This window comes from Lutra lutra, chromosome 8, assembly GCF_902655055.1.
Source record: "Lutra lutra chromosome 8, mLutLut1.2, whole genome shotgun sequence".
Taxonomy (NCBI): Eukaryota; Metazoa; Chordata; class Mammalia; order Carnivora; family Mustelidae; genus Lutra; species Lutra lutra.
Window position 1 is genome coordinate 139083344 of NC_062285.1, and position 13578 is coordinate 139096921.

Here is a 13578-nt window from a genome sequence, read left to right on the forward strand (position 1 = left end):
CCCCAAGCCCAGGTCAGACCCTGGCCACAAGAAGCTGCCAACCTGATGGGGGGCCATGACCCAGAGGCAGACAAATTCATCTAAGGAGAGCTTCCTCTGCCAATGCACCAGCCAGGCCCAGGTTTATCTACGGGGCTGCCAGTGGGAAGGGACAGGAGACTAACAGTCCAGCCTGAGTCCATCTGCCACCCCCAGAGACTAAGCCAGCATTAGGCACCATCATGGCAAGGAGGATGCTGAAGAAGGAGGTGCCCACCAGGGCATGGGGTCGTGGGGGGCCATGTGATCTAGCTCTGGCCCTGAACTCTGCAGACAGACTGCTAGGGCCCAAGAGGCCCACAGACCCCCCACCCCCCGCAGGTCACACCGGGCTTGCACCTAATTCTCCACAGACCTACGCCTAGCTCTACTCCCCCTGGCACAAGGGGCAGGAAGTCCAGACAGGAGGAGGGTGGCTCCAGGAGAAAGGAGTACATCCCGGAACCCTAGAAGGGAGTGGGGAGTGATTGATACCAGAGCTGTTATTAGCCAGGCCAGAGTCTAAGCTGGCTGGCTGGCTGCGCTCTTAAACTCTCTCCTCCCAGGACTGCAGCCCTGGCCCATCTGGAGGACCCCCTTGGAGCCCCTCCGAGGCCCCGTGACCTTGCCCGCACACACAAGCCCTCTGGCCCTCTTTGTCTCAAGGCCTTGGGGGAAGGCTGCCATCCCTTTCAGTAGCATCCCAAAGGCCGACAGGCTCGTAGTTTATTTTCTTAGAAATAATGGTTTTTTCTGGTTAGCATTCCTCAGATGGAAAAACAAATACAGCCACTGTAATAAGAAGCGGCCAGGAGGAGGAGAGAGAGCCCAGAGGAAGGGGCAGAGAGGGGCCTGCCGCCCGGGACAGAGGCTGGGGCTGCAGGGGTGGGGGCAGGGGAGAGACCCTCTAACCCTAGGAGAAATGGGGATTTAGAGGAAAAGGAAAACGCAGGCCCTGGTCTGCCTTCCATACACGCTCCCTCCTCCTCCCACCTCTGCTCAAATGCACCCCTACCAGGCAGGTGCCATTGTTCTGACCAGCTGGATCAGGAACCAGGCCTCTGGAAGGTTCAGTCATTTACTGGACTTACTGAGTCAGCCAAGCCCAAAAAAGCCCTCTGCATTCATCTGCAGATGGCTTCCCGGACCATCAGAGCTGGAAGGAACATCTGCTTTCCTGACCAACGCCTCTCCGGGGAGCCTCTCCAGTTTCTTCCCTCCCAAGGCAGAGATCAGTGATGTCTCTTCTTTGCCCCCAGTCTGGTCTGTGTTTTCACGGCTGCACTTCCCACACCGGCTTATGTTCACATCTTTCCCAGTCCCAGTCCCGACTCTCCCACGGACCAGTGAGGTCAGGAAAACATGTCTTGGCCTCGGCACCAAGTCTGGCACAGAGTAGGTGCTCAGTGAACATTCTCAATGCTAAGCTGAATCTAGCCCAGTGGATGCATTTTACAGATGGGTACACTGAGGCTCAGGGAGGCGAACTTGCCTCCAATGCTTAAATACCAGTGGCATGACATTTTCATTTTTCCTTCTGAAAAGGAAAATTCCAAGCCCAATCTCTGCAACAGAACTGGGCCCCCTTGGAAGCAATGCCATCTAACTGCTAGCTGACGGCAACTTGGAATTTTAAGTCACATCTGACTTCTTCCTGCCTGCTGGTCTGCTGGACGAGAGGGCTTTCATCTTCAGTGGGGCTCACACGTTAGCATGTATAATTGCACGTTTTAAGACTTGAAGAAGAATTTCCCCTCCTCTCCCCCACCCCCGCAGCCCACCTCCTACTGCCTTTCCTGGCCTCCCCAAAAGCAGATTTTTATCTGGAGTTTCAATAAAGTGTGCAATAATGATGAGGAAAGTGACTTAATAAGGTCGTAGAGGTTATTCCCTAAAAAGGCCGATTGGTTTCAAGTTTTGTGTGTGTGTGTGTGTGTGTGTGTGTGTGTGTTTTAAGTTTCTGATCTTAAACTAAACAGATCACCGGGTTTGTTATTAGGAGTTTTGTTAAAATGCTTAATACCATACCCTGTAATCTACCTGACTTCAGTGACTGACAAGGAGGCAGTGGGGATACAAAATTCAGGAAGTGGCTATTTACATTCATTACATACATGCTAATTTTGTGATCTCTGATGCCCACAGGTTGTCATTTTTTCCCCTTTGCATAAAAAAAGGGGAAAATAATAATACATTTGATATTCTGTGGCCAAAACAAAAGGTTATTTCCCCCAAGAGTTTTAATTATAGCATTCTGGAAAAGGCCCGAGTTGGAACTTGCAAGTGGAATAAACGACTTGAGTAAATAAGTCCAAAAAATTAAGTACACATAGAAGGGGTGATGTGCACGGCTGGTTCAGACTAAACAGTGATTATCAAGAGGGTCTTAGTTATTTAAACAAGCCATTTGAGGGCGGTTTGCTCCTCGTTTGGGGCCTGGTCCTGATTATAAACGAGAGCTTTTAATTAAGATTAGTAAGACCCAATTCAAGCTATAATTTGGTCCTTTTCCTTAGTAAATGTCTATGAAAACAAAGCAATTAAGGTTAAATGAGTTGAAGCATTTAAAAGGGATGAAATGCCCCCTCCTCACCCCTGGCCTGCCCCCTCAGCCAAAGGAGCAAAAACAGGCCTGACTAATTCAGACCAGGAGGCCAGCATAAGGGTATGGTGAGCTGGGGGATGCATAGGCTTAGCTTATTGAAAAGAGGCAGGAAATAGAATGTGCAAAGGTCCTGCGGTAGGAAGGAACTGGCAAGTTTGAGGAATCGAAAAATGAGTGATGCTGTGGTGTGGTCAGGGAGGGAAAGGCTGAGAATGACAGCAGCTCAAAGGCATTAGCTGAGTGCCAGGCTCAGCCTGAGGAATGTCCTCTCTCAGCTACATAGATGGGCTGTGTCCTTCCAGCCACTCGCATTCACAGAGCCTGGCTCAGATGAGCTGGTGGCAGCAAAGGGGCGATATGAATAAAGGAAATAGTCTCTTCAGTCTCTTCTGACTCCAGAGCTAAGGAACTCTTCCCACTTTGTTCAGACAGGCTGCTGGGGGCCTGCACCATGGCCAGGACCTTATGGATGCCTAGGGTTGGGTCTAGGCCCTGTGGCTTCTCAGCGGGGTGACCTGGCCAGAGACTGACCTCCCTGGGTCCAAGTACCCCAACCTCACTCTGCCACTGGCCTACACCAGATGTCCTCACACTAACCCCTTCTCTTGTCAGGCGTCAGCTTCCTCACCTATAAAACCCCCCAGAAGCTGGAGGCTCTGCGAGACTTTTCCTGGTGTCCCTGGGATTTATAATGATCACTCACTACCCACTGATGCTTGCTCTGGACCCTGCCCTAAATGAAGTCATGTGGGTCATTGCAACCCAGTGTCACAGGCACTCTGAAGGAGGGATGCTCACAGCTAACATGGGCAGCATGGAAGTCTTCCTGGAAGAAGTAACTGCTGAAACTCACCCTCCACCCTTTCGCTCAACAGATGCTTTCCAAATTCTGGGCCAGGCCTAGCACTGGCTTCCAGGGGATGGAGCAGAACATGTCACAGACACTGTCCTTGCAGAGCCCACATTGTGGGAGGAGACACAGGGAAACATAAGTGCAGAGACAAATGGACACAAGCGGAGGGGTGTGTGGGACGGGGAGGGTGACAGAGAGTGCTGGTCATCTGTAGAGCATGGGGGCTCCCCTGGATGCCCCTTCCAGTCCCTTCTAACCATGCACATCCATGAGTGTACCTGGAGTTACTTCAGGGTCTTTCAAGGCACATATCATCAAGAAAACACGGATTTTTCCTCAGCCTTGCCTGGAGCCTTTCGGAACCCTCTGAAGCACCTCAGCCTGGCGACGGCAAGCCCCCTGTGTGGAAGCCTGGTCATCGTCACACGTGCACTGGCCACGTGGCAAGATGGACTTGCAACAGGGATGAGAAACTGTCCTTGGACTTGGGGAGGGGGACAGGCTGCCTAAGCTGCTGGCTTTGCTGAAGGGGTTTTCATCGCCAGCAGCAGCTTCGGGGTGAAGCAGTTAAGGGTATGAGAGGCCCAGCTGGCCCCTCTCAGGGGTTCCCCTAACCTGGGTCCATTTCCCGTGAAGAACTAGTGAGCTTGTGGAAGCCACGCTCTCTGAGCACACTTTGTGGAGAATCTGTCCTCTGTGCTTATCACCGTGAAGGGCAAAGTCTGTCAGATGTGCAGGATGGGGTGCTCGCTCCCCCAAGACTCCAACCCCAGCCTCTGCACAGCCTCACACCAGCTCAGCACCTGGGATGAAAGGGCCTGGGGAGGGAAATGGGTTTCCTCTAAGGTGGAAATTGTCGCCTGGGGGGGCGCTGGGATCGATTACCGGTGTCTGCTCTGGCAGAACAGGGCAGCCTATTTGCCAGCCCAGCAGTAGGTTTCGTGGAGCAAAGGTAGGCCTTCTCTCACTTGTAATTTTTATCGTGCATTCTTGGTGAATGGTCATTTGTGAATGGCCAACGTGTCTGTACAACTCTATGGGGATATGGACATACGCGTATGGTTTATCTGAATAGTCCATGAGCCAGAACACCCCATTCCCATTTCCCAGCCATTTTAGATCCTGGCAACTGTTGGAAAAAGACAAAGTTTTACCCCTTTTCATATACTGAACAACATTATGACCAACATTATCATGAGGCATCAACATCAACATGATGACAACGATCAATATCACCATCATCACCACCATCACATCATCACCATCATCACCACCAACACCATCATCATCACTACCATCATCATCATCACCATCATCACCATCACCATCACCACCATCACCATCATCACCACCATCACATCATCACCACCATCACCATCAACATCATCACTATCATCACAACCAGCACCATCATCACCACCATCATCACCACCACCATCACCACCACCATCACCATCATCACCATCATCACCACTGTCACCACCACCATGACCACCATAATCACAGGAACAGCAGATAAAGCTCACACGGTGTGTCCTAAGTACCAGGCTATGTTCAAATGCTTTATGCACGTTATCCCACCTAATTCTCACACTATCTCTGTGAAGTAGATATTATTGTTACCTCTGTTATATAGACAAACGGAGTTGAGTAACCTGTGCGGTCTACATGGGCAGGATGTGAACCCAAGACGTCTGGGTCCAGAGTCCATGCTTTGATCACTGTGCCCAATGGCCTACTGACCATCTATCCCACTTCCCAGAGCAGAGAGCCACAGGCAGCAGTATGAGAACTGGGCCTACCAGATCTGGGCTCTAGTCCCAACCTAGACAAGATCCCTGCCTCCTCAGGCCTCCATTTTCCCATCTGTAAACCAAGGAGGTGAATGAACATCTGGACGACCTCCAAGCTCCCTCAGGCTACCACTGCACGTGATCTGCCAGCCCCTCCAGATTTCAAAGCCTCCAGAAATCTCTGTGTGGTCCTCCTGGGGGAACTGGTGGGGGATCTGATGGCCCATGGGGGAACACTCCAGTGGGCTCCATTAATTCCGACTGATGCCTGTCCTTAGGGGTGAGAAAAACCTCAGTGCCAGTGGAACAGTGTCCACTCAGGTCCCCAGAAACCCTTACAGAAGGTATAGGGAGTGAGTGGCCAAATGGTGTCCTCTCAGTTCTTGATGACTAGTCTCCATACTTTTCTTTTTTAAAAGATTTTATTTTATACTTTATTTCAGAGAGAGAGAGAGAGAGAACACGAGTAGTGAGTGGGGCAGAGGGAGAAGCAGGCTCCCTGCTCAGCAGGAAGCCCAAGGTGGGGCTCGATCCCAGGATCCTGGGGTCATGACCTGACCCATAGGCAGATGCTTAATGACTGAGACCCCCCACCCCCGGGCACCCCAGTCTTCATACTGTTAACAGGGCGACTCCACAGGTACCGACTTACCACCTATAGGACCCTGTTGATTAAGAATTTCTACGGATGTGTAATTTCAGCTCATGTGGCCTGACCCAGATCCAGAGCTCCTTGAGGAGAAGGGCTAGGTGGCACTGTCATTATCGCCCGAGGTGGGCTGCACGGAACCATTTTCAAAGGTCTTCACCATTGAAGCCATCATTAAATGAGTCTGTTCACACCACCTCTCCCAGCCCGCAGCCTCAGTGAGAGGTGGTGAGAACATAAGACAGAGAGGGTGACAGTGACAACAACGGCACTGTCAACTGTGTACTGAGTGCATACTCTACCCTGAGTGCCTATCACGAGCTGGGCACCGTGACGGGCAGGCCTGGGGTTCACTGCCGGCATTTCATTCCATCTTCAGGAAGGCTTACGGTGAGGGGTATTTTTGGGCCATACAGCCAAAGGAGAAACTGAGGCTAGGGAGGGCAAACGACCACCTAGACTTTCACGTCGGAGGTGGGCTGCAACCCAGATTCCCGCCCAGAGGCTGGGCCCGTTCTTGCTTTCCTCTGCCATTAGACAGGGTAGAGAGGACATTGTGACGAGAGCGAGTCCTCCCATGGCCCCAACACACCCCTTCCCTGCCGCTCGCACAGCCTCTCTGTGGGCAGTTTCTATCTATGTGGCTCCTCACCTCCCAGGAACTCCAGTCTGGGCAAAAGAGAGCCAACTCAGACTAAACATTTTCTGCACACCCATGCTCATGCCAGGCTCTTCCCCCCAGAGCAGGGAAGATGGGGACAAGCCTGAAAGGTAGTCTGGGGCTCACTGTGAGCCCAAGTTGGATAGCTGCTGTGTGGTGGGCCTCAATGCTGAGCCCATCGCCAGCCCTCAAATGGGCTCACCATTCAGCGGGAGAACAAGACACATAATTATATCCAAAGGCAGCAGTGCTCTGAGGGGGGCGTGGGGTGGCGCAGTCAGTTAAGTGTCTGACTCTTGGTTTCAGCTCAGGTCATAATCTCGGGGTCATGAGATCGCTCCCCCGCCCCAATCTGGCTCTGTGCTCAGCATGGAGTCTGCTTGACATTCTCACTCCCTCTACTTCCCCCAAAGAAAGAAATAAATCTTAAAAAAAAAAAAAAAAAAGTGCTATGATGGAGAAAAGCACTTAATGTGGCTGTGTGTGTGTGTTTATGTGTGTAGAAGCAGAGGTATCAAGGAAGGCTTCCCAGAGGAGGCAAATCTAAAGCCTGATTAGGAATTGGCCAGGACACAAAGGGTAGAAAAGGGGCTCCTGGTAAGGGGAAGACCTGTGCTGAGGCTCAGAAACATGGAGCGGCTTGGTGTGTGGGTGTGTGGCCAGGACACGAGGGCCATTTGGGGTTTCAGGAAGTAAGGGGCAGAAGCCAGAGCCAGACTAGCAAGACATGGAGGCCCCTGGCATTTCCAGAGGCACATTCACAGGCCTCCTCCTCTCTCATTCTTACCCTGAGCCAGCAAGTCTAACCCCCAGCCTGGGCTCAGGCAGAGTGGAGAGCTAAAGCTGGACTCTGGAGGACATCAGGGAAACAGGCAGAAGAAAAAGTGTGGGCCTCCAGGCCTGGGGACAGCAAGAAGGGACCCTAAGGAGCTGGGCTGGAGGAGGAACAGGCTGGGTCAGTGGCTTAAACAAGTAGAGATAGAGGGCTGCCCTTGGCCCTCCCTTGCCAGAGCACTGTGCCTGGAGCAGGGAGCAGAGAGTCAGAAAACGGTCATGTTAGAGCCTCACACGTGCCACTTGGAACCTCCAGGCCCTGCCAGCAGGGGGGCCAGCCCGTGCCACCAGGCTCTTTGCTCATGACCTGGTCTATCTGACTCCAGCCGGGCCTCCTTCCAGAGGTCTGTGGGTATGCGCCAGCTCCCCACTCAGGCTTCTGGGCCCCAAGCAAGGCCAGAGATGTGGCCAAAGCAGGCACTATGCAGACCATTGCCAACTGCCCAGCCCTCAGCCCTGAGAGATACCAGCAAGTGAGATGGATGAATCGTGTCAGTGTTCTAAGGAGGCATATCTGCATCTCCCACAAAGCTCCAGCACCTGCAAAGCTTTAAAGAGAAGGAATGGGCCCCCATCATACTCTCATGGGTCGCTTTCCTAATACGAATTTCGTGCTTTGCGAAAGTGAGCTGGCAGGGTGTGGGGAGAAGCAAACAAGAAGCTAGGGAGCCATGGAGGGGGAGTCCAGGGCCCTGGGGTTCAGTACTTGCCATGCCCTGTGGGACCTGGGGGATTGTTGCTCTCGGGGCCTCAGCTTTCCTCGTCTGCAAAGTGGGGACAGACAGGGAAGATTCGGAGCAATGATTCTCAGCCGGGTAAGCATGCGGGACACGGAGAGAGCAGCTTCCAGCTCCCTGATGATGGGGTTCTCCAGAACAGCACAGAATGGCCACACAGCCCCTCCCTGACAGATGCTCCCAAGAGTTCCATCCAGCCTGGGGCGTCCTACTTTCAAGGACAGCCAAGGCTGCTCCTCTCTCTCTGACTTTCAGCTTGCCAGGGAGGGAGTTTCCAGCACCAGATAGTCAAACCCAAATCCCAGGTGCAGGGAAGAAAGGCTGGACAGACAGACATGGCACAGATGTATGTCTTCACCCAAGCTCTCGTACCTGAGCCAGCCCACGAAAGCTGTGGCTGGCTACTAAGCAGGTCCTTTGAGGAAGCTACAGCCACATGGGGTGGGGTGGGTGGTTTCAAAGTTAGGGACCTGGGGGAGGGTTACCCCAGGCCTTTACCCCACACATATCCAGTCAGAGACAAGAAGGATGAACGTGCCAGTCAACACTTCATCTAATTTAAAATAAAACAAAAGTTTCAATTCCCGGGTGAGTCAAGTACCCCGTGACTCCAGATTCCTCCCTCCAGGGAAGCAGCTTAGCTTCCCAAGAAGCCCCCGGCTCCCTCCCACGGCCTAGTGAGGCCTGCGCTGCTGGCACGCCACGGGCTGGGCATTGGCCACGTATGGCGGCCGTGGCGGCCCCGGGGTCTGGCCAGGAGGGCCAGGCTGGGCTCACCTTCACACTGCCTGCCTTCCCCTTTGTAGCCCGGCTTGCAGAGACATTTGTAGGACTTGGGTGTGTTCTGGCAGATGGCATCGATGTGGCAGTCATCTGTGCCCTCCGAGCACTCGTCCACGTCGACTGGCCCTGGGGTGGGTGGGGGAAACAACTGGTGAGATGTGGTCCGGTCGGAGGGGGTCGGACGGGCAGGCCGTGGTGGCTGGGGGGGCAGGGAGCTCCTTCTGCCCTCTACCTTCCATTGATCGCTGGGGTAATTAACAGTAATAGCGGTCACACGACAACCCGGCGTGACAAATGGTGACTGGTAGCATTTTGGGGGCAGCTACTCTGTGCCAGACACAATGCCACCTGAATGTGGCCTCCCATTTAATTTTCACGACGGTCCTATCAAGTCGATCCATTACTCCCGCAGGAAAGATGACAAAACTGAGGCTTAGGAGCACCGCCAGGAAAGCCTCTCTGTGTGTCTCGCTCTCCCCACAAGCATCATCCCTCCTCCACTCTCCTTATTCTAGAATTCAGAGCCAGAAGGGCCTTGGAGGAATTGAAATCTATCCCCTTTAGGTTACAGTGGGGGTGGGGTGGGAGCGGGAAACCAAGGCTAGAACGGAGCCCGGAGCAGCGGCCAAGCCAGGAGGCCCAGGGTGGGTGATCTCACCCCTCTCAGCCCCAAGGCTGTGGAAATCGAGGATTCTTCACCCAGTTTCCAGGCCTCAGACTGCAGCGGCCAACCACAGAGCCACACCCTCAGCAGGGCTGACCCAGCTCACCCGTGGTTCTGACCTCCCCATCCTCTCTCCTCTCCACCTTAGACACCTAGGACCTGGCTCTCAGATCCCAAATTCCAAACTCAAGTTCAGTCTAGGTTTTGAGGGCTCCTGGCACTCCCCACCTCCCATCCTAACTCACACACTTACACCTTCGGTTTGGAATAGCTGTTGGCCAAAGTAGAGCAAGATAGATCCTGTGTTTCTGTCTATCTCTCTCTCACTCTGCCCATCTCTCTCTCGCTCTCTCCCACATACACACACATAGCATGGAGCTCAATCAGGGCAAAGGACCCTCGGGACACAGGATAGCACAGCCAGAAGAACTTTAGTTATAATCTGGGTTACAGATGAGAAAACTGAGGCCCAGAGAGGTCTGTTGTAGGTCAGTAGCTCATAAGGGGCAGAGACTAGAGCTCAGATCCAGAACTTTCTATGGGCCTTGTTACTTCCAGCTAGCCACGAATAAAATACAGATGGATGACAGATAGACGGGCCCAGAAGGGCAGCACAGGGAAACCTCAGCATCTACTCCAAAGGCAGTCACTCAAGGGCAAGGCTGGGGAAGTGCTGGAGAGACGTCCTCTCTTCCTGACCCCAGCCTTCCCCTGAACTGTCTGGTTCTCAAGACTGTCCAATCTGAATTACTCCCCTGGCTGGCATTGGGGTTCTAAATCTGTGGGGGGTCTCTCTAAAAGAACAAAGCTTCTCTCTAAGTCTCTAAGGGCTGCAGCCTCCCCCAAAGGAAGAGAGGCATCAACAAGAAGCCTAAGAGCAAAAGTTTCCTACACAGGCATGCACACGAACGCACATACACATGCACACACGCATGCATAGCAGGTGGTGTCACTTTTCAGGGTGGTCATATCTGATCAGGTCAGCAGCCCGTCCTCTACAGCTGCCCCAAGGAAGGTGGAACAGGAGCCAGGAACAGGCCAGAGCCAGCCACCAAATGGTCAGGGACCAGTGGGAATGTCAGACCAGCAGAACATCTCCTTCTGGGGAAGTGACAACACAGGGACGCCCATGCAGGCTGAGCATGGTCTCCAGAGCAGGAAGCCAGAGGCCAGAGAGGGCCAGTCAGCATCCTTCCAGTTGGGAGGCCTAGGGCCACTTCTGAGATAGGACCAGCAGGGAAAACAGGCCACAGATGCACATCCCAAGGGTCAGTGCACAGAAATGAGGGGAGGGAAACTGCCTGGGGTTCTGGAGCCCCTTTTGCCCCGTATCCCTAATCTCTGACCTAGGCAGGTAACCTCGTGGGAAGGGAAATGGAAGAACCTTAGCCATGGGACTGGTGCGGGGTGGGGGTGGGGGGTGAACACCTCCCTACACATCTTCTAAACAAGTCTTTACGTGGGGGCTGGGGAGAGGGAGAGGAGCCAAGGCCATTTGTTCCCCTGGTCTAACCTTGCTCCCTGCCCAGGGCTGGGGACTCCCTCCAGAGTGCAGCCCAGCCCTTCCTTGGCCTCCCACTGCTTGCTTTGACTGGTTTGTGTCACAGCACAAGGCTTTCAAGGGGGTGGGACACACAGACAGACACAGAGGAGGGACAGAGAGGTAGAGAGAGGCACACGTGAAAATAGCCAAACTAGGGCAAAGGATCCTAAAGTCTGAGAGAGACACCCACAGACACAGTGGGGGCTGAGGGCCGCAGGGCCCAGCCTCCAGGGGCTCCAGCTGCGGGAAGAGTTTAAACGCCTGGCATCCTCCGGGAGCGACTCCCAGGAATAGATTTCTATGCCACCAAACACAGACTTTGGGGAGCCCAGCATGGTAGCTGGGGGGAGGGGTATCCAGAGAAAGCCAAGGACAGCAGAAGCAGGCAGGGTACCCCCCACCACCCCTCAAGGAGAGAGGGAGGAAACTCCGAAGCAAGCTGTGGGAGGAGACACTGCTTTCCGCTTTGTGGGAGCACCCCTGCCAGACAACCAAGAGAGTGGGAGGGGAGAGAGAGGGTGCTGGGGAGCTCCTGTGAAATCCTGCCCACCTCCCCTGCGCTGCTAGCCTCTTCTGCCCAAACCATGCCCCAAATGCTTGGGATCCGGGATGATCCCGTTTCTTCCTTCAGTGCCTCTTGCCACCCTCTCCTGGGCCTCCTCCCCTCGGTCCCAAGCTTCGTCTCCCCCGCTCTGGTTCCCATCCATCTCCTTCGCTCTGTGTCAGTCCCTCTGCCTTTCCAGTCCTGTCTGACTGTCTGTCTGCCCATCCCTTTCCAGCCATGTCCACTTCTGTCTTTCCCATCCGTCTGTCTTGCTCCCTCCCTATCCCCCACCCCCAGTCTTCTCGTCTCTTTCTCTGCTCCTCTCTCTCCCTTCCCATCCCTTAGTCCGTGCCTCACATCTCCCTTTATCTGTGTTTTTCCTTCCAGCTGCCCATTTGCCTCCTTCTCTCTCCCTTGGGTTTCCTCCTTCCCCTCCGGTCTTCTGTTCTCCTCCCTACTCTCCGTGTCTGTCTTTCTCCGGGATTCTTTCTGTGTCCTTTTGTGTGTTCCCTCCGTGCCTCTTTTTCCGTTCGTCCGTCCCTCGATCCACCGCCTCCCCCCATCCCCTTTCTCTCTAGGTCAGTCCTTTCCCCCGGCTCCCCTCCTCTCCGTCTCCCCCCGGGCCTCCTTCCGCCCGCACGCCCCTCTTCCCTGGGGGAGCGCCCGTCGGGCTCCGGGGTCCCCACTCCCTCTCGCCTGCGCTCCGAGCGCGCCGGGGCTCCCCTCCACCGGTCGTCGCGCTTTCTTTCTTCCTCCCGCCCTCGCACTCCCTCTCCCGGGGGCCCCAGCCTGTCCCGCCCCTGCTGCGGCCCCGCCGGGTTCCCGGAGCCCCCCCGGGGCGCCGGGCTTCGGGGAAGGGGCGCCCGGCGTCGGCCCCAGAAGTTACTTTGAGAAGAGGCGGGGCGGGGCGCGGGGCCGCGCGGGCTGCAGCCCCCTCGACGGCGCGGGGCGGGGGCCCACCCGGGACCCCGCCGCCGCCCCGCGCCCGCCGCCCGGCCGCTCGGGGCTTACCTGGGAGCCCGCTGCCCCCCGCCAGGCGCCCGCGCGCGCCCAGGACGAGCAGCACGCACAAGTGCCAGCGCACGGCCGCGGCGCCCATGCTCGCTGCGAGCCTGGCCGTGCCGGCCGGGCGTGCGGGCGTGCGGGGCGCGGGGAACCCTGCGACCGGCCGCTCGGCGAGCGCTCCTGGCTGCTGGCTCCTCCGCCACCGCTCGGGCTCCCAGCCACCGAGCCGGCGCGGCTGACGAGCTGACAGCCGTGCGCTCATTGGCCCGCGACTGCCGGGGGGCGGGGCTCTTCACGCGGCCGGCCAATAGGCGCCGGCCGCCGGGCCGCGGGGGGTGGGGCGGGCGCGGGCTTCGGGGGCGCCCCCTCCCCTCAGAGCTGGCGGCAGGTTGTGGGGTGGGGGCCGGGACCCGCTCCGGTGGCCGCGGGGTGTACAGTCTCCGCCGGGCTCGGGCTCGCTCGGAGGCTGCTCCCTTCCCCGGCCCCTACCCCCACCCCGCCGTGTCGAAGTCGTCGAGGGTGACCAACCCCTCGGGGGCAGCACCCCCACCTCCCCAGCACGCACACTCTAGGGAGAGGAGGGGGCCTGTCCAGCGGCCCTCAGAGGTCGAGAAAGGCCCGGAGACATCCATTTGTAGTGGAAGAAATGGGAATGCTGAAAGCAGAATTGTGAGCTCACCCAGCGGGGTGGTGTTTATTGAGAACCTACTGTGTGCCCAGTGGGGGCCCTGCAGCGGTGAATGAGCCAGAAGGGAAAGAAATCATGAGGTTCGATTAAAAATCGACTTTCGAAACAAACTTTTTACCACTCCCCAAAGGACAATGGCTCGTAAGTGTGCTTGTCATAGGACAGCCGCAGGATCTGCGTCCAGAAAGTTCCCTGACGGCG

At 55.7% G+C, this 13578-nt stretch overlaps 1 protein-coding gene across 4 annotated transcripts in view; it reads right to left on the reverse strand.

Moving 5' to 3' along the window:
- Positions 1-12878, reverse strand: part of SCUBE1 (signal peptide, CUB domain and EGF like domain containing 1) — a 134624-nt gene extending 121746 nt beyond the window's left edge. For 2 of the 4 annotated variants that reach the window (XM_047743352.1, XM_047743348.1), the window contains exons 1-2: positions 12696-12877; positions 8928-9059 (exon numbers count right to left, since the gene is read on the reverse strand). In XM_047743352.1, the coding sequence (XP_047599308.1) occupies positions 8928-9059; positions 12696-12783 (220 nt within the window). In that variant the 5' untranslated portion in view covers positions 12784-12877. Of the gene's footprint in view, positions 1-8927; positions 9060-12695 lie in introns of all 4 variants that reach the window. The other 2 variants (XM_047743349.1, XM_047743350.1) reach the window with 2 other exon arrangements.
- Between the last annotated feature and the right edge of the window lie 700 nt (positions 12879-13578).